Source organism: Nyctereutes procyonoides, unplaced genomic scaffold, assembly GCF_905146905.1.
Source record: "Nyctereutes procyonoides isolate TBG_1078 unplaced genomic scaffold, NYPRO_anot_genome, whole genome shotgun sequence".
NCBI lineage: Eukaryota > Metazoa > Chordata > Mammalia > Carnivora > Canidae > Nyctereutes > Nyctereutes procyonoides.
The window spans coordinates 23,298,841-23,318,977 of NW_026575133.1; the positions used below are offsets into that span (position 1 = coordinate 23,298,841).

Consider the following 20,137-nt stretch of genomic DNA (forward strand, 5'->3'; position numbering starts at 1 on the left):
CAAAGCTAAATACAAATAATAACCTGGGAGAGGTATATGCAAGTCTTTAATGGGCTATCCACAGAGAAGAAAAAAAATGCGTAGGTGGCTCTTAAATATATGAAAAGATGCTTTATTCATAAGAGAAATATAAATTAAAACTACACTAAGAAACTGCTTCTCACCTATCAGATTAATAAAAATTCAGGAGCTTAAAAATATGTTCCTGGAAGTCTGAGGAAATAAGCACTCTTGCATTGCTCATGCACAGTCCCTATAGGAAGGAATTTGGCAATACTTAACAAAGCTATATGTGTATTTACCTTTTATAATCAGCAGTCCCACTACTAAGAACTTAACTTGACCATCTGTATGTGTGACCATAGCAGAATTGGGGAAAGAATAAGTTTGAAGACAAGAGAATAGTCTACAGCACTAAAGAGAATGAGGAATTTCTCTGTGAGCTGATCTGGAGTGATAGGGTATGTATAGGTGAAAAATCCAAGTGTTAAAGTGTGTATAGTTTGCATATACATTTGTTTATTTTGCAAAAGACAAAAACAAACAAACCTAGAATAATCCAAGAACTAAGGAAAATGATTATTGATAAGAGGTAGAAAAATTGAAAGAACGGGGATTGGATGAGATGTCCGTGAACATACTAATATTATATAGTTTCCACTTCTGAGTCGTTTAAATGTTGCACATATTCAGAAGATACAGGTGTCCCTTGAACAACATGGGGGTTAGGGCTGTTGACCCCTCACACACTTGAAAATCGGAGTATAACTTTTCACTCCTCAGAAACTTTCCTAATGACCTGTTGCTGGAAGCCTTACTAATGATGTAAATGGTCGATTAACACATATTTTATATGAAGTATGTGTTATATGCTGTATTCTTATTAGAGAAGATAGAGAAAAAATGTTACTAAGAAAATCATAAGAGATTTTCATAAGATCATAATAATTTCATGAGATCATAATAGAAAAAACATTTACAGTATGATGCTGTCTTTATTGAAAAAAAATCATCTGTAAGTAGATCTACACAGTTAAACACATGTTGTTCAAAGATCAACTGTATAATGAAAACAAAAAGGATGAAAGAAAAAACAAACCCTAAAATTGAACAAAGAGACTACTGAACCTAACTATACAACAGATTGGTAAGACTAGTTCACATAACTGAAATATAGAACTCTCACTGTGGCCCTTAGTGGTTCAGACCCTGAGAACAGAAAGAGTCACAATGGATTTTTCAGTTAGTTGGCAGTAGCGCTAGTTATTCTAAAACTGTTTTGTGCATGTTATCAACTGTAACAAACTAGTACATAAATTGCAATTTAGGGGAACCAGGGTTCCTAATGAGGGAAGAGCGAGGTACAGATGTGGAATGGGGGGTGAGGAGAAAGAACCCTCCAGGATGGATTTGCATTGGAGATAGCAATATAATTAATTCATGACTTTTTAAAAAAAAATCCATTTCCTTATTTCTTGGTCCTATATACTGATTTCAGGCATAGAAGCAATGATGTTTCAATGGCAGTGAGCACTCTTAGCACCCAGATTTGGTTTCTATATTCCATTTCCTGACTAAAAAGAACCGGGGCTCCTTGGGCAGTTTATTCCAGGAGAGAGGCAAGGAAGCTGTAAGATGAGTCTGGGACATGTTGTGGTGCCAGAAACTAAGGAAGGAACTGAAAAATCAATGAGGACTCATCATAAACATACAGAAACTAGCATTTAGGGGCTTCCACTGCCACACGTGGGGCAGTCTGAGCATCATAAAGAAAAACAGTTGTATTGCTATCAGTGTTGGACTCTTTTTAATCCATTATTCCATAGCAATATTTAAAGGGAAAGAAGAAGGGGTCTGGGCAGCAAGGGAAAGCTGTTGTTTACAGAAGAATGCCAGTCGATAAATGTAGACAGAGTGATAGAATTAGAAAATCACAATTCCAGTTCTTAATGTAATAGTTGATTCAAGCCAAGATCACTAGTGCGTGTCAGATCACTGATAGAAGGGTGTTTGGGAATAGGAAGTTCGGTCTCAACAGTATCTCGCTGTTACCTATTAATTGAAAAGGGGAAAAAAGTGCCCTGACATTGAGGGAGCCTATGATCAGATTTAGTGTTACCAAGAAGCCAACTAACATGCTCCCTCTGATGCGATGCAGTGAGAAGTACACAACATCCTGTGTCATGTTCTTGCTCACACAGATCACATTGGAGATAATTTCCTAGGACCTTGAATGCACCAGAACTTTTCAAAAATGAAAACATTGTTTAAGACCAGAAACAAAAAGGTTGAAAGGACTGTTCTAGATGAGAGGAGACTCAGGAGGATGAGAAACCAGTGTGGGTAGAATGTAGCTGTCAGGATAAGGAATAACAGAGGACCTCTGAGTATGTTTTTAGTGAATCAATATTAAAACTCTTGGGTGTAGGACACCTGACTGACTCAGTGGTTGGGCGTCTCAGGTTGTGATCCTGGGGTCCTGGGATTGAGTTCTGCTTTGGGCTCTCCACAGGGAACCTGCTTCTCCCTCTGCCTGTGTCTCTGTCTCTCTGTCTCTTATGAATAAATAAATAAAATCTAAAAAAAAAAAAAAAAACACTTGGGTGTAAAAAAAAGTAGTCTTAGAAATATTTCTGACCATTTTCCAACTCTGAAAAGTCCACATAAGATATTTTATCCATTATTTAATACTTAGCTAAATACATAGAATGACATTTTGTAAAGCAGTACTGTCTAACAAATGTAATGTGAGCCACATATATTTACATTTTCTGGTACCCATTTTAAAAAATAAAACAGATGAAATTAATAATTTTATTTAACCCAGTATATCTAGCTTTATTTTTTTCAACATATAGTTAGTATTAAAAATTACTAATGAGGTATTTCATATTTTTGCATGCTCCGTTTTCAAAGTCCAGGCTGTATTTCACGTTAGAACACGAATCAACTTAGGGGGCATATTTTCAGCAGAAATACTTAAGCCATATTTAGATTTTATAAAATTTACAACTGAAAAAATAGTTACGTATTCCTAAGTAGACTTAAAAGTTCTCCAATGACTGAATCATTAAATTAAGTTAGTTAAAATTAATTAAGGTTAATTAGTTAAAATTAGTTAAGTCCCAAAGAACTCTTACCAGGTCAGGTGTCTGACTGAGTCGGCCATGTAAGGCAGCCGCAGCACAGTTGCCTGGGCACTAGGACCTTTGGACCTTCTTTGCATTAGAACGTGTTGAAAAAGAGGCAAATCTTGTGTCTGAAGCAAGCCAACTGCTGCATGTAGGGGATGCTGGGGCCCATAGTCTAGGAATATAATCCTTTTTCTTCAAGGCCTACCCTTGTGAGACCTGAGAATGCCTTTGATCAGAGATGACCTAATCCCTTTAGTGCCGAGCTCACTAAAGGTCTGAGTTAGTTTAATAGTCTCAGAAAAGCAAAGATAACAAGTGGTATGATACAGGTAAGTATTATTTTTAGTATTTTAAAATAATGAGTTTTATTAATATCTGTTGAGTTGATGATGCACTGAATCTTTTATTCACATAGGATCAGTGTTTTTATACCATATAGGACACTTAAATTTTAAAAAGGGGAAGGAAGACATATTAATCAGTTTGGATGAAGAGAATCGCTCCATTCAGGCTATTTGTCTTTAAGCAGTGATTACACTGAATATACTCTCTCAGTTGCCACCAGATTTATAATTTGTTCTCTGTTGACTTCTCTGTGAACGGCTGTGGCTGAAGCTTCAGAGTAAAACTATAAAATTCTATTTTATTAAAAGAACTAATTTTTAAAATTATTTTATTTTTGTCTAGAGCCTGTGTGGTGCCCCTATCTCCTTGTTCCAAGGGCCTCCCTTGCCTTGAAAGCTTTCTTACTACACCAGCCGTGGAATGGACAGTATTCTCTGGACATTTCTCAGGTGTAAGTTTTTACCATTTTTGTTTTCCTTTCTTAACTTGCTTGGGGTTGAAAATCAGTAGGAGCCTGTACTCTGGCATTTAAAAGGATTGGAACTATAAAAACAAGCTGAGGCTGAGACAGCAGACACCCTGAAAGAACCCTTCATTTGCCTCTCTGGGGCCTTTGGGAGTGAGCATGTGTTGGGAGCTGGGGCACCTGAGCTGCTTTTGGTAACCTTTGTCTGAACCCAGGATATGACATGATGAGTGTGAAGAAGGCCAGTTAGGCCAAGAGGAATTTGAGGCCAGCCTTCAAATTCTTTTTAAAAACGAGGGGCCTGGGATCCCTGGGTGGCGCAGCGGTTTGGCGCCTGCCTTTGGCCCAGGGCGCGATCTCGGAGACCCAGGATCAAATCCCACGTCGGGCTCCCGGTGCATGGAGCCTGCTTCTCCCTCTGCCTGTGTCTCTGCCTCTCTCTCTCTCTGTGACTATCATAAATAAATAAATAAATAAACCAAAACAAAACAAAAATGAGGGGCCCCAGGGTGGGGTGGCTCAGTTAGTTAAGCAACCAACTCTTGATTTCAGCTTAAGTCATGATCCCAAGGTCTTGGTTTCAAGCCCCACGTCAGGCTCCCTCCTCAGTGTGGAGTCTGCTTGTCCCTCTCCCTCTGCTCTTCCACTCCCCCACTCGTTCTCTCTCTCTCAAATAAATAAAATCTTTTTTTTAAAAAGCAGCAAGAATGGGCTTATTGTGGAGATATTTTCTGTTTTATGAAATTTCACTTATAAAGGCATTCACAGTAACTATTATTAGTAGTTATTAGTTAAATCCACAAGTATTACTGAACTTATGACATGTGGAGTGCACAGGTAAGTATGGGTTAAGGAATAAGAAAAATAATGTGATGTCTGTTTTCCAAGAAGTATCTCCTTAGAGAAATAAATGTCCATTTTGCAGAGCAGAAAGAACAAGTTCCTTTAGTCATTGCTAGATTTCTTATTAACATGACTCTTAAGCACGATAGTTTTTAGAGCCCACTGATAAATTTTCTGGTTTCTTGAAAGCCAGAGAGACACTTTAGTTATGTCTTTGTTTTAACTAAATAGGATAAAAGCAGACATGAAAGGTGGCTGGTAGGTTCTTGGGTGGTTGCTGTTTGATCTATAACCAGCTTTTTTATTTTTTTTAAGATTTTATTTATTCATTTGAGAGAGAGAAAGCACAGCCGACAGGGGGAGAGGCAGAAGGAGAGGGAGAAACCGGCTCCCTGCTGAGCAGGGAGTCTCACGTGGGGCTCTATCTCAGGACTCTGGGATCATGACCCGAGCTGAAGGCAGACACTTAATTTGACTGAGCCACCCAGGCACCCCTATAACCAGCTTTTTAAACCAGGGACTGCAAAGAGGTTATTTCTACATTGGCACAGCTTTTTTTTCTGGTGAAGAAATGCTTGATTATAAGTGAAGAGAAAATGAGCTTATTCAAAATCTTTTCTGTATAGTGATTATCCAGAAAATGAAGAAATAAAGAATCTCCTTCAAGAGCAGCTGAACTCATTGTCAAAGTAAGCATCCTGGCTATGTTTTATTAGGGATATGACTGTGAGAAAGAAAATAGAATAATTAGGCTTTTTGAAGTTAAAGTAACTTGTGTTTTAGAAAACATTAGTAACCCAAGGAGAGACCATTCTATTCATAAAGGCTCATTTGATCTTTCGAATCTTCGTGTTGTAGAAAGTAGTTATTTAATAGTTACATGACAGCTCTACCTTCACCAGTTTCCTATGTGTTGGATGGCTGTGGTCCCATGTCAGACAGGAATGGAATCTGTGCTGTGAGCGTCCTGGTAGCTCAGCCTGCCTCCGTCACAGATGCCCCAGGAAGCCTCAAGTTAGAGGCCATACACAGCACAGTTCTTGTGTGGCAGCTGCCTTTTCTAAAATAAGTTCTGTGTGTCAGGTGCTATGTGTGCACACTTCTGACTAAGAAATTAATATGTTCCCTAGAGCCAAGAGCATTTAAAAGTACATATTGGGAATAAAGCCAAGGAAGTAGAAAAATATGGGTTCATGGGGAGTTCTTGGTAAAACAGAGTACATTTTTGCAGTCTTAGAATCTGTCACATGTAATTACAATATTTAATAATTTAGTGATATTTTATTGATGCCAAATTCAAAATAATTATTGTTTCTGTATCCAAAAGTTAATATTTGTGTTTAAGTAGAAAAGATTTAAAGAACATCTTTCCTCCCCCGATGTATGAATATTCTGTATGTGGCTATTTTAGAAATATCAATTTATAAAAACATGCCTTTCTCCTTAAATATTTTATTTTTTGTAATAGTTTCTGAATTTATCTCTTCTAAAGTATACACTGTTTCTGATCAGTAGCAGAATCATTTTATCAACAGTGACATTCTTGTTCTTACAGTTAGGCAACTGTTCATGTTTTCAAAACCTTGAGTTGAACTATTGCAAGGATGTTATGTAAACCAGAATCAGAGCCTCACCCCCCTATGGTAGTTGACAGGTACTAGCTCTCTTGGCCTAGATACACTCAGCCTTTGCATTTATGATTTCAGGGTCCTGGCAAAGTAACTTCCTTTGGAAGTTCTAAGTGTACTAACTAGTTAAAAAAAGAACAAAACATTTCAGGAATAGCAAAACTTTAAGTAGATTAGCAATTTTGAGTGGATTTCCCATTTCAAGAGTATATTGATTTATCTCCCTTATTGTTTTATTAAAAAAGTATGCCTTACCTTTGTCTGGATTCCTGTTTGCAGTGACATAAAGAAGCTCTTACTTGATCCAGAATTCAGTCTCTTGCAGAGATGCCTGCTTGTTTCAAGGTAACACTAAGTGTTCTGTGTAAGAAACAGAATGTTAGATGAACTCATTTCTCTTATCAAGGTTTTGTAGTTAAGATTAAATAAACGATTTTGATTTTAGAACAACATATCAGTTCATCCTTTAGATTTGCTTTACAGTTAATTTTGGAACTAGAAAAAAGGAAATAGGAAAAAATAACTACATTTTTAATGTGAGATCTAGACCTTCTCTACTGGAAATGCTGCCTCCTCCAGATAGCTTTTAAAAATATGTATTTTAAAATATCAGCTATAAAAAGCATGTCCTTAAATATACTGATAAGTTATATTTAAAGCAATAATCTGTACTCCCTCTCTGCAAGGTAGAGTTGTCACTTACAAAAAAGGCATTTCCATCTATTCCCCAGAGAATAAATTGTAGTTACTTCCATATCTTATTTAGCCAGTTTTCCAAGAGGAATTTCTTCCTTAATGTGAAGCTGTGGTCCCGATTGAAAGGTGTGTGTGCTGCTGACAAGCCGGGTAAATCATTGCCCAGGCCTTGGAACCATAGTGATGCTCTTAACCCAGCACAGAGAGGACTTAGGGGCAAAGGGGCCTTGCCCTTAGGCACCTGTATCATTTGAGACTCGGTAACAGGGCTGGGGAATGTGCTACTTTTTCTTTCACCCCACCAGGCACAGGCGAGTGTCCCAAATGGTCTTTCATGTGACAGCGCTGTGCTCCTGGTACTTGAGGCTTCTGTGGGGAGGCCCTGTCCACGCCCAGGTCTGCCATGTGGGGTCAGTGGGATTTTGGTTTCACCTTCCTCAGGCTTTACGGCGATGAGTCGGAGCTGCACTTCTGGACAGTTGCTGCCCACTACCTGCACAGCTTGTCCCAGGAGAAGCCATCAAGCAGCCCCACCTCTAACGACACCGAGCCTCGGGACAAAGTGAACAACCCACTAGATATATGTTATGATATACTCTGTGAAAATGCCTATTTTCAGGTATTATGTTTTGTGGATTAAAATCTTGAAAGCTCCCATCTTGTTGACTTATGTCTTTGTAAGTGTCTTAAATTTGGGAAACTTTCCAGCTAAATTAAGGTCCACATAATAGAAATGAGTCCTTTGGCACCTCTACATTGAAAAGGCCTGACTCAGAACTTGAGAAGCTCATAAATGCTTATTGAGTTTTGTAATACACGAGTTTTATAATTTTATTATTAAGTCTTTATTTTTTTCTTTGTCTTAACAATTGTTAACTTAGAAGATTCATTTTTATGCATTTTCTGTAAAAAATATTTTTCACTTGATATCTTAATACACTTTTCCATGTATAAAAAGGTACTTTCACTGCAGGAAAGAACTTCAGTGCACAGAGGGCTGGCTTCTGGAAGCAGGCAGAGTTGCACACAAATGAGAATTCATTTCAGCACTTTTGTTTTTTTATTTTATTTTTTTAATTTTTATTTATCTATGATAGTCACACACACAGAGAGAGAGAGAGAGAGGCAGAGACACAGGCAGAGGGAGAAGCAGGCTCCATGCACCGGGAGCCCGATATGGGATTTGATCCCGGGTCTCCAGGATCGTGCCCTGGGCCAAAGGCAGGCGCTAAACTGCTGCGCCACCCAGGGATCCCTTGTTTGTTTTTTTGAAGATTTTATTTATTTATTCATGAGAGACACACAGAAAGAGGCAGAGACATAGGCAGAGGGAGAAGTAGGCTCCTTGCAGGGAGCCTGATGCAGGACTCGATCCTCAGACCAGGATCAAGACCTGAGCCAAAGACAGGCACTCAACCGCTCAGCCACTCAGGTGTCCCTCAACACTTTTTTCTAGTCAAATTCTTATTAAATTTTTGGATTTCTGTAAAGTTGATTATCTAATAACCTCAGGAGTCAAAATAATATTTATAAAATGATTTTATTAAATATAGTAAAATTTAAAATCTTAGAATTTTCTTTTCTTTTTCTACTCTAGAAATTTCAGCTGGAAAGGGTTAACCTACAGGAAGTAAAGCGGTCAACTTACGATCATACAAGGAAATGTACAGACCAGCTACTCCTCTTGGGTCAAGTATGTCAATCTTTATGACTCTTTTCACATTTCATGGAGTTGCTCGTTGATGAGTATTTCAGAGCATCATGTAGATCACACACATGCACACATGCGCGTGCACACACACATACAGACAGATAGGTAAATCATAGTATCTTTCTAAAAGTATACATGTAAATTTAGGCTTTCTTTCAAAATAAGACCAACAAACCTTGTGAGAAAGCAAATTTCTGTGGTTGACTAGCTTGGAATTTTGGATTACATATGTCAAATGAGACCTAACCAGTTTGGTTTGGTTTTGTGTCTCTGAATTGACTGATGCAAAGCTAGAGTAAGCAGTTTCCTGAGCATCTATGTAAACCAGATTGTGGTTTTCCCTTTGTTCCAAAGAAGCAATAGGACACTTGTTGAATTTTTGTATATATAAGTAAAGCATTGACAAACAAGCTTTGAAAATGAAAGTCTTCTCTAAGCTATAACTTCAGTGTTCCAAATTGCGAGTTCAATAACACTGTGTTGGAAGAAAATGGTCTCATAATTAGAAGAACTGTTTCTCTTTCTCTCATTAGACAGACAGAGCTGTGCAGTTGCTATTGGAAACAAGTGCGGATAACCAGCATTATTATTGTGACTCCCTGAAAGCCTGTTTGGTTACAACTGTCACCTCATCAGGCCCTTCCCAGAGCACCATTAAGCTGGTGGCAACTAACATGATTGCCAACGGCAAGTTGGCAGGTAAGGTGTGCTTTTTGGGTATATTTGTCAGTACTCTGGGAACTCAGGCCCATTCCCAGCAAAGTATTTGATTATTAAGATAGTTCTTTTCTTTTTTTAATATATGCTGGAGAAAAGTAGGAAGATTGTTGCCAGCCCTTAACATGGTGACCATATCACTTAATCATTTGAAGCAGAACACATCTTAAGTGTGAAAGAGGGCAATAGTCATAATTACCAATACAGCAGGCATGAGTTGGATGAACCTGAGCAGGCTGAAACAGTGAACACAGGTGCGCAAGCCCACACTTTCCCAGTTTGCTTCCTGGACTATATTGCTGCTGCTGCCCTCTTGACTCAAGGGGTAGCATTGTAAAACTATTTTTGTATTTTGTTTTATTTTTATTTTATTTTATTTTTTAATTATTTATTTATGATAGTCACAGAGAGAGAGAGAGAGAGAGAGAGAGGCAGAGACACAGGCAGAGGGAGAAGCAGGCTCCATGCACTGGGAGCCCAACGTGGGATTTGATCCCGGGTCTCCAGGATCGCGCCCTGGGCCAAAGGCAGGCGCCAAACCGCTGCGCCACCGAGGGTTCCCTGTATTTTATTTTAAAATTAAAGTCAAGAATGTCTCCAGTATGTATATAATGCACAAGAGCAGATGACATCAAATAGTGGTTTTTACCTTGTAGTGACCTGTTAGAGAGGGCTGTGGTATCACCTGAGGGCCTGGTGTTCTATCTTCCAGAGGGTGTGCAGCTGCTTTGCCTGATAGACAAAGCTGCAGATGCCTGCCGCTACCTGCAGACATATGGCGAGTGGAACCGGGCAGCATGGCTTGCAAAAGTAGGTGACTCTGGCAGGTGCTTAGAGCATTTGGGATAGAAAGTTTTTCTTTAACTTTTGACTCCTGATTTAGAAGCAGTTTTTTGGCTGCACAGCTGCTATGCAGATATTTTCTTGCAACTCTAATGCTCCTGTTCTTTATGAGTATAAATTACCTTTCTTCTTATTGAGAAATGGATTGCCTTGGTAGCAATTTAGTGAAAGCAGCTGGCTCCTTTCCCTGCTGGGGTGCTGGGGTGTGAGCCCAAACCCCAACACCAGCCCAGGAGTTGCTGGTCCCTAATTCCACTGACTTGGGTGGTTATCTCTGCTATTCATGGTAAGCAGCAAAGCTAGGGCAGTGTGCTAGCAAAACCAAGCCTAGCATTTGTTTCACAGGAACAGATACCATTTTGATTACATTATAAATATATATTTTTTTTATAGTGCAGGATGTCTTTGTTTTTAACATGGGTATCTTTCTCAGGTCCGTTTAAGTTCTGAGGAGTGTGCTGATGTTTTAAAGCGGTGGGTTGACCACCTTTGCTCTCCACAAGTCAACCAGAAGTCAAAAGCCCTCCTCGTCCTTCTCTCCCTGGGCTGCTTTTTCAGTGTTGCTGAGACACTTCACAGGTACACCCACAGTGCATCACAGGTGGTCAGGGTGACTAATTCTTCATGCTCTCTTGAGGCTCTGCTGGGTGGATAGAGCAAGCACTCACTTTGTGGAGTAAAAGGAAAAGCTTACCTTTTAGGTTTATTAAAAAAAATACAAAAAACAAAAAACCCTACAGGGAATGAAATAGTCCATAGTCTTTATTTAATCATCTCCATTTGGTCTAGGAGCTTTATTTTCCTATCAGTATATTTGCCACACATAATAGGTAACCTATTTAAAAAGAATCTAAAAAAAGTCTGTAGAGAATTTAGCTTTGAATAGAGCAACTAAGATGAAGACCAGAGAACAGTAGGAAGGCTGACAGCATTGTCAGTGTACCCTCTAAAAATAATACCTATCATTTAGGGGACATTTTATTTATTTAAAACTAATGGAGGCTGAGGCAAATATGAAAAGACTTCTGGATAAATCTGGACAGTGGGTGTGTGGATACTTGTCCCATCTCTGTAGATTTGTGTATATTTCAACTCTGTCACAGTTTTTGTAAATATGAATTAGTCGGGTTGGGGGGTGATGACCCACCCAGGGGTCTATGATAACCCCAGGTGGGGGCTATGAAAACCACCCAGTTCTCATAGCCTTTCCTCTATGAGCCAGGGCTTGGAAAAATGCTAATGTAAACTTACTGGTGCTTGGGTTTCTAGGGAGAATGGGTACAAGTCTCTATATGAAAATACACCCTCAGGTGGGTCTGCCCCAAATGCCATAAATCACAAAGCCTAACTCATTTTGTTCTCTTGAGCAGCATGAGATACTTCGATCGAGCTGCCTTGTTTGTGGAAGCTTGTCTCAAGTACGGTGCAGTCGGAATCACTGAGGACACAGATATCCTTTGCTGGGATGATTATGCAGAACAGGAGGCTGACGGCATGAGTGGGTTCCTCTTAGTGTACTGCCTGGGCAGGAACTGTGTTAGGTCAGGGACGATCCACACTCATATTCACCAAAGTCAGGAAAGAAGGAGAAATGAGAGAGAAAGACAGGAAGAAGATGGTTGCATAGCTGGCATCAGTTCTAAGATGGGTGGGGAGGCAGGAAGGACTGTAAAGGGATGGGACTCCAAATTTTGAACTATATCCAGGCACTGGTGAAGTTGACTCTGGTTGCAACAGGCTACTTAGATTGTCAGAGCACAGGAAAACAGGGCTGTCTGAAAACCTAAGACCTCAGGGCAGACTTCGTAATCAAAACCTCTTACTAGGCTGTGTCTGCCCCTGAATTGCCTACCACTCAGCCTTTCAGGTGCCAGAGGGTATGTACTTAAGGCTTCTTTCTTTTTCTAGTCTTTAGTGTAGTATTAGGCTTTGAGACAATCTAAATCTAAGAGGATGTTAACTAGGTCTTCTGGAAGGAAACACTTTGCATTCAGCTCTTGCAGAGGGGAATGGGTGACATTGCAGATTGAGACCTTGCCTCCCCAAGCAAGGAACCCCTCTCCCCCATGGAAGGGTGTCTGTGTTTTGCTTGGCCCCGGCGGGTCCTTGCATCCCTCCTGATTTGCCCCCATAGAGGTGGTTTCTTTCTGCCTGTGGGAACTTGGTAGAGTATAATCACATTTCTTTCTGTCCTTTTTCCCCTTAACTATGGTTTACAGAAACTCATCTCTGCTATATATGCAGATTATGCCCGAAGCTTGAAGAACCTCGGTTTTAAACAGGGTGCAGTTCTTTTTGCTTCAAAAGCTGGAGCAGCTGGCAGAGATTTGTTGAATGAGCTGGAATCCCCCAAACAAGAACGGACTGAAGAGTGACAGGTCGATCTGTGCTGGGGAACCTGGCTTCGCATGCAGGGTAGGGGGTCGGTCTAGCAGTGCTCAGGGTCATGGTCAGGACCACTGAGGATACTGTCCTTCCAGGGTCCCTGTGAGCTGCTCAGCATTTTCCCATGGCTGTGTGTGCACAGCAGCAGATGAGCATTTGCAAAGTTAGGAGCAGATTCCACACCCTTTGTTTATCTCAGAAAAAAATGCGAATGCTTCAGATTTTGAAAGGGTATAACATTTTATACTTTTGGAGACAGCTTTAAGAGTCCCTGGAAATATTTTAATTTTTTTAATCATAAAATTCAAGTGACTGAATTGCTTTTCTCATTGAGTGGAAAGGTGTTTGAAAAATCTAATTGTAAGAGGAGTTTGTGAGACCTATCCTCAAATGTGTACTATGCCTGTGTTTCTCTACAATCATTCAAGAGACAGAGCAGAGAGATTTCAACAGTAAAGATGACTTACCAAAGCATTCCTTCTTTCTTATCTTGAGAATATAGATCTCTTGATTCTCTGTTTTACGCAGTTGCTAAATTTTGTAATTTCAGGCTCATAGGGAAATTTTAAGCTTTATGTTTTATTCTAGTTTGTGGGATCTTGGGCATTTTGAATTTTAACTCTTCTGATGTATTACAGTAACCTCCTTTTTGCACTCTCTGTGCTTTTAGTTTTCTGTCTTTGTGTTTGTCCAACAACTGAAATATATGAGATGTGACTATTATAAATTATTGTTGTCTAGAACTTACAGAAATGATAAATAAAAAGGAAATTTCAGCCAGGTGTTTGTGTTTCCTGAGCTGCTGTGCATGAGGTCAGGGGCTGTGCTGGCTTCTCGGGAGTCAGTCCATCTGCTTCCTCCAAAGTCCAGGCCACTTGCTGAGTCCAGAGAAATTGGAATGTAGGAATTCCAGGAGTGTGGGCCCAGGATTGGACTGAACGCCTGCGCCCTGGGAGTCAGTGTGCAGCTCTCAGAGGTGAGGTGAGGAAGTGGCATTCCTGTCTCCCCTCCTGCATATCCAGGGTGGCCCATCTCCTCACATCCACTAGGAGATACGATTTTTAGATAAGAATCATAGCCTCTACCCTTAGATATCAACAATCCCCTCTGACAAGGAACTGTGATCCATAGAGAGGATGGATTTATCCCAGGAATGTCTGTTCCCTTAACAGCACTTTGGCTAAAGTTCTAGAAGAAATCCAGGATGCATTCATTAGTCCTGTAACTGGCTCCCTTTACTTGTCCTTTCTGTGCCGGGCCAGATTACATCAGAATTCCTAAAGGCCATGGGCAAACACAGATCTCTCTCTATTGCCTGTGGTTAAATGATCACCCATATATATTTTGTTTATTCAACCATCAGCTAGCTAAAGGAAAAAAGAATGCTGCCCTTAGTAAGTAGAGAAGACAAAAAGATATCTTACTCTGGAGTGGGGCATTTTGAAAACGTAATATGCTTTGAGTTTGAGGCCAACAACTAAGTGATGAGGCCCTGCCTGACTGTGACAACAGAGGAGAGGACCAGGCCCAGCAGCTCGGAGGGAACCAGCTGAGCGCCTGAGGCCGACGGGCCCAAAGTCTGTCACAGTCCAGCGGGTAGGATGGCGGTCCTTACTCTTCACACAGGACGGCGACCAGGTCTGTCAAGGTACAACTGGGAGTCCCACCCAGACAGAACCTGGGAGCCCCTCCCCGTGGTGACCTGGTGGGCCCGAAGCTGAGCCCTAGCTGAGCCTCACCTCTGGTGAGCACCCAGAGACAGCAGTGGATGAGGGTGAATCCCATTCACGGCCTGCGCTTCCACTTTCTTTTCATGAAGGATCTTTAGGAACCTCATGTTCCTGATGCATTAGCCGGGGAGACTTCCCAGAGCGAAACCCACAGCCAGGATGAGACGAGAGTGACCGTGACTTCAGGGCTGCAGGGGTCTCCCTGTGCCCATCCCCACAGCCATGCCTTCAGGGCCCCGGCCCTCCCTTGGCAGCCAGGCCAGTGGAGCTGGAAGACCTGGTGTGGGGGACCCCTGTGACCCCTTTCTACAGGCTGGTCTCTGCAGGGCCATTCCCTGTCACTCACTCTTACCTTTTTCCTGCTGTGTTGCTCATATTCTACCAACAGTGGCGGCCTCCCCACCATCTTGCTTTAAGTATTTTCAATGCTTTGAAAGTGGTAGCAGGACATTTTGTTCTAAAAGTTATCAGAGCAGCCTCTGTACAAGCCTCATATCCCTCACTGCTGTTCCTGATCAGAGATTTTCCACGGACCAGATTCTGGCATAAAAACAATTCACCTCCCAACTGTTTATTGCCTGGAGACATCCCGCCACCTGGCACGAGGACAGTGTTCTGTTTCAGTGACTCCTGAGCTTGGGGATCACCCACCCTATCTCACTGTGCGCAGCAGCAGTACGTGACCTAAGGAGAGTGTCAGGCGCAGACCTGTAGGTTGTGCAGCAGTAAAACCCGGCAGGCAGAACCACTGCCCAGAGCATATTCTGCTAGCCAGTAGGGCTCTGGTTCCTGTTCTGCTTAGAACTGATTTGACGGATTCCAAACAACTTGTGAAAGAAAGAACTCTTTCCGTTCAAATGAAAAGGCATTTTGAGTTGATTACACTTTAAGGTGTTGCTTTTTTAAAAGAAGGGCAGGGAAGAAGCTAGGCTTTAGGATCCAGTCTGAGAACTGCTGGAATCCCACTAGACGGACAGGCCCAGACAGAAGGTAGGGAATTGGATCGTCCTGCTGTCTTTTCTGGCCTTAAAGAATCCTTCCATGTGTTTGCTCTTCCAGCCCTGCCTCATCCACTGAAAATAACCTGCCTGAAAGCCCCGCATTTCTCTCACTCAGAATGACCCATGAGTCTGAAGCTCTCAGATGAGTCCCTTCAGGCAGTTTCAAGCATTTTCTGTCAGCATTTGATTCTCTTGCCTAAAAAGGCCAAATAAACGCCACCACCACCCCTGACTTTTTGGAGTTCACTAAGAAATAAGACATAATCAAGGTAATAGTAACTGTTCTAAATACCAGAGGAGGAGAGACATTCTGGGTCCCACAGGCAATTTGGGTTGGTTTTTAGCTTTTCCTTCTTCCATATTTATGTTTAGCATAGCCAAGTGCAGTTAGGGAAGAGGGTGGTTCCAGACTGCGTATTGTGCTGCTTCAGAAAGACTGGGCGGGACAGAGTAGTTGAAAATTTAAGATCAGATAAGACCTTCCTCAGTCACTACCTTAAAAATGTAGTCAGGGTCCCATTTTCTCTGCAGGTACAGTATTTTTTAAAGCTGAGGTGAAGTGGGCTGGTGTGGAGGCAGGGGGAAGAAGAGAGCAGCCCAAGAAGGGGCCTCAGCACTGTGACCGTCCCTCTAGGTTAAGGGTCTGCAAACTAGCCTGCGGAGCTAATCCCGCTCATGGCCTGTTCTGTAAATAAAGTTGTACTGGAACACAGTTGTGCCCATCTGTTCTTTGTCTGTGGCTGTTTTCATTCAACAGAGACAAGTAGATGCAGCAGAGACCATCTGGCCTGAAAAGTCTAAAATACTTAAATGTCTGACTCTACAGGAAAAGGTTTACCTACTCCTCAAGGCCCCTGCGTGCTTCCTTGTGATGAAATTTCAGTGTCCAGCTGCCCTGTAGGCACAGATTCAGGATGAAGCCCACTGCGATTCTCCTGTGACCACGTGCACTGGAACCAACCTCTTTCCAGAAAGATGTTTCAGCTTCATCCCATCTGGCTCCTTTACAGGCCCAAGTCCCATGGCCAAGGGTCTGGGGAAGTACATACAACGTGAACCACCTGGGGTGACCTCAGGTATATTCCTGACAATTTTGAGATAAAAGGCATCAGTAGTTGATAGAAAAATTTAAATCCAAGAGCTGTTTCATAGTTACATTTTAAAGCAAATCTCAGCTTTACTGCAGACAGCTGCTAACATGTTCTTCTGTGATAAGAACCTCATTGTATTCCAGTCTTTGGACATCCTACCAGAATTTTTAAGGCATAGTACTTCAGGCAGGGTAGTAGATGAAAAATCCTTCTGTCCTAAGCCAGTGATAGGCACTACTGTTGCTGGTGTGAATCCATAGGGTGCATACACTTATGACTGTCCCATGTGGGGAGAGACTCCTGGGTCGGGGGAGCCGCGGTCGCTGATGGCTAGGGCTTCATAGAATCCACGTGGAGGGACTGGGGAATGAAACAGCCGCCAGAAGTGAACGGACGAGTCTGCAATAGAATCAATGGATGAGCTCTGGAGGAAATCCGCAAATGACTAAGCTTGTGCAGACACGTTATGGAAGAGAATGAGGAAAGGAGAAGGCCCAAGAAACAAGATTTCTCAGGCTGATTTGTGGGACATGACCGAGTTTTCTTGATGACTATCTGTCCAACAACATTCAGTTCTACAGATTGTTTGCTTCCTAGAGGTCTTCTAGAATGTGTGTCAGTCGGGAATTTGAACGACAGGCCCTTACTTGTCTTGAATTACTGATCTTTGCCAAGAGGAGGCCAAAGAAAAGACATTGTGTCCTGTCAAGCACTTAGGAAGCTGTCCCAAGAGGATAATGTTCTAGCAACACTCCAAGGCAGGTTAATTCAAGGGGTGGTAAGAATCTGATCCAAAGTCTGTGCTTTGGGAAATACTAATGCACATTTCAGAGGGCCTGCTGGAGCCACACTCTGGCCAACAGAGTAACTCTACCACACCTTGGGCTTTGCTTCTTGCCAATGAACCCACTCAGCGGTGCTTGTGAACACCAGCGCCTGAAATGTGGAGGCAAGGGGAGAGCAGAGCGTGGGGCAGCGTCTTCCTGTCATCTGGCTGCCTGGCCTCAACTGTATGAAGGTGGCAATGTTGCCGACCTCAGGGTGGTTGATAGAGGATGACAGATGCAGGGACTTGTCTGTCTAGAGGGTGCTCCAGACCTCAGTCAGGATCCAGAACAGGTGCCATCCATCCACTTCTCCACTTGCTGGAGATGAATGAGGTGGTTGCTTTCGTTCACCATCCAGAACCTGCTGCCTGGCACTGCAGGCAGGATCTGGGATTTGGACTGAAAGAAGGAATGGTAGACTCTTACCTTCTCTAACCTCACCCACTCTGGCATTGTGGAAGACTTGTTGAGCAGAAGGAACTTCATCTGGAGCCCAGTGGGTTGCCTTCTATCTCTTGAGGCTTGTCTAGAAACCTGCTCCAGCGGCTTCCAGCAGCTCTGAAAATCTCCCACATGCAGCAGATCTCCTGCCTGAGACTCAGAATCCCCTTCTGAGGATTATATCCAGTCCTTTGTTGCCCCACCCCCTGCCCTGTCGCCACCTGTGGGAACCACCAAACTCCAAGTACTGAGCCACCACCAAGGCACTTCTGGAAAACTAGGTAGGACTGGGGCTGGAAGGGGCAGAGAGGTGAAGAGAAACCCTGTGCACAGGGAGAAGTTCTCCTTGACCAGAGAAGGACCAAACACAATTCATGGGAAGCGATCATAAAAGGACATTCCACATCAATGGGGGAAAGACCAGGGATGGTGCCCCGCAGGTGCAGTGGGTTCAGAAAGGGGTAGCAGACCGAGGCCCCGGAAGAGGGCAGAACTAGGGCAGCAAGCGTGAGCCCGGGGTGTCCAGGCAGATAACACAACACAGGAAAAGGCGTGGTCATGAAAATGGTCCTGGAACCAGCACCAGCAGCTGGTTGTATTTTTCAGGAATGCTGGAACACATCCCCCAGGCTGGGTGGGAGGAGCGGTGGCCCGGCTGCTAGGACGCCTGCGGTGGCTCAGCTGGGGCCCAGTCCTGGGTGCTCTGCTCACCGGAGACGGGCAGTGGTTTCCATCAGGTAAGGGGCTCTGTGCTCTCAGCACATCATCGCTACCCAGGGTGGGAGGGACAGACGGGCAGAGAGCTCCTGACCCTGCTGGGGTCCTCAGGCCACGAGTGGGACCCAGCTTGAAAAGGAAGTTCAGATCTGGAGGCGGGAGACGGGAGCCGGCAGCCTTGCTGGCTCACTGCTTCACTGCTAGCCCTGGGGTCTGTTCACAAAGCCACCAGCGACGATGGTTCAGAAACAGGATTCTCATCATACGCAGCCCTGACCACATCTCTCCAGTGTGTACCCACGGGCAGCAAGCTATGCCTCTCTGTGCCTCACCTGACTCACCTGCCACATGGGGATCACACAAAGTTCATCCCATGGAGCGGATAAAATAAGCCGTGTGAAGCTCCTACAAGTGCTTGGCACCTGCTGCTTTTACACGTTTGATGTATTCTTTTCTAAGTTGACTTAGGGCACCCAACTGCCTCATCTTTTCCTGGGATCCTCTGCTCAACATGTACAGGTCTGTGAGTCCAGGGGGGCACCAGGCACCAAGACTCCTGGCTCAGACTCACACTCAGGCAGCCAGCTCCCCAAGGCACAGCCACTGCATCAATAGGACCAGCGAAAGGCCTGGGCAATGGGTGCTGCTCTGGCCACAGTCAGTTCTTTTGCCCAAAGCCCAGGTCCCTAATCCTAACAACCCTCCCTTTGGGATGGTGACCTTTCGGGGGCCCTGTCCTCATTTCCTGCTCACGTTAAGACTCTTCTAGTAACCCCGAACACCACATGGAGGGGTGATGGGTCTCTCTGCTTCCCTGTCTCCGGGGGACTCTAGCCAGCAGTGGTGGAGAGCATCTCCTAACTCCTCCTACCACCTGCTTCCAAGCCTCAGGGCCTGGTGGAGGAGCAGCCTTTCCAGCAGCATTCCCCAGGGCCTCGGGGCCACTCCTTCGAGGAAAAAGAGTGCATCCACAAGGTAAATTATGGAGACTCCAGTTACCTCCTGAGAAAGAACTAGCTCACAACTTCAAGGACACAGCAGCAGATTAAAAGAGTAAAGAGGCAAAAGGAAAACTAAAAGTCCCATCTCCACTGGGACCCTGCCCCACTCCTCGTGTTTGAACCAAACTTGATTTCCACCAAGATTTTAGCCATTCATGCCTCTGCCTGCTGGGGCCAGGCAGGACATCCTCCATCCCTCTTGCACTTGCTGGACAACAGCCCTGCAGACATCTGAAGGCACTTCCAGTCCCCAGAGACGCGTCAGCAGCTCCCTGCCTGTCCCTCTCTTGGGATTGCACCAGGTGCCAGTGTCCCCATTGGAACAGCTAGCTGAGGGCTGGGCATGACAAAGATATTAAGCTAAGCAAACGTGGGTGAAAGAAGGGAAGTATCTGGGCAGCCCTGGTGAGTCTGCTTTGGTGAGCGGGCGCCCTCCTGGGAGATCACGCATCTGAGCCCTCAGGAAGCCAAGTTCCCCATCGGCAGACACCATCCACCATCCAATCCTCTGACTTCATGGTTGACAATCTTGCCCCTTTCACAGAAGAGTAAACTAAGGTT

General features: G+C 43.4%; 1 protein-coding gene across 1 annotated transcript in view; it reads left to right on the top strand.

The window, feature by feature from the left end:
- The window catches only part of WDR11 (WD repeat domain 11), a 59,221-nt gene extending 45,671 nt beyond the window's left edge, over window positions 1–13,550 (top strand). Inside the window, exons 20-29 of the mRNA XM_055300250.1 lie at window positions 3,822–3,930; window positions 5,415–5,477; window positions 6,696–6,761; window positions 7,554–7,731; window positions 8,710–8,805; window positions 9,357–9,522; window positions 10,253–10,350; window positions 10,817–10,962; window positions 11,754–11,833; window positions 12,601–13,550. Coding sequence (XP_055156225.1) covers window positions 3,822–3,930; window positions 5,415–5,477; window positions 6,696–6,761; window positions 7,554–7,731; window positions 8,710–8,805; window positions 9,357–9,522; window positions 10,253–10,350; window positions 10,817–10,962; window positions 11,754–11,833; window positions 12,601–12,758 — 1,160 coding nt within the window. The 3' untranslated portion in view covers window positions 12,759–13,550. The remainder of the gene's footprint in view (window positions 1–3,821; window positions 3,931–5,414; window positions 5,478–6,695; window positions 6,762–7,553; window positions 7,732–8,709; window positions 8,806–9,356; window positions 9,523–10,252; window positions 10,351–10,816; window positions 10,963–11,753; window positions 11,834–12,600) is intronic.
- Window positions 13,551–20,137: the final 6,587 nt, after the last annotated feature.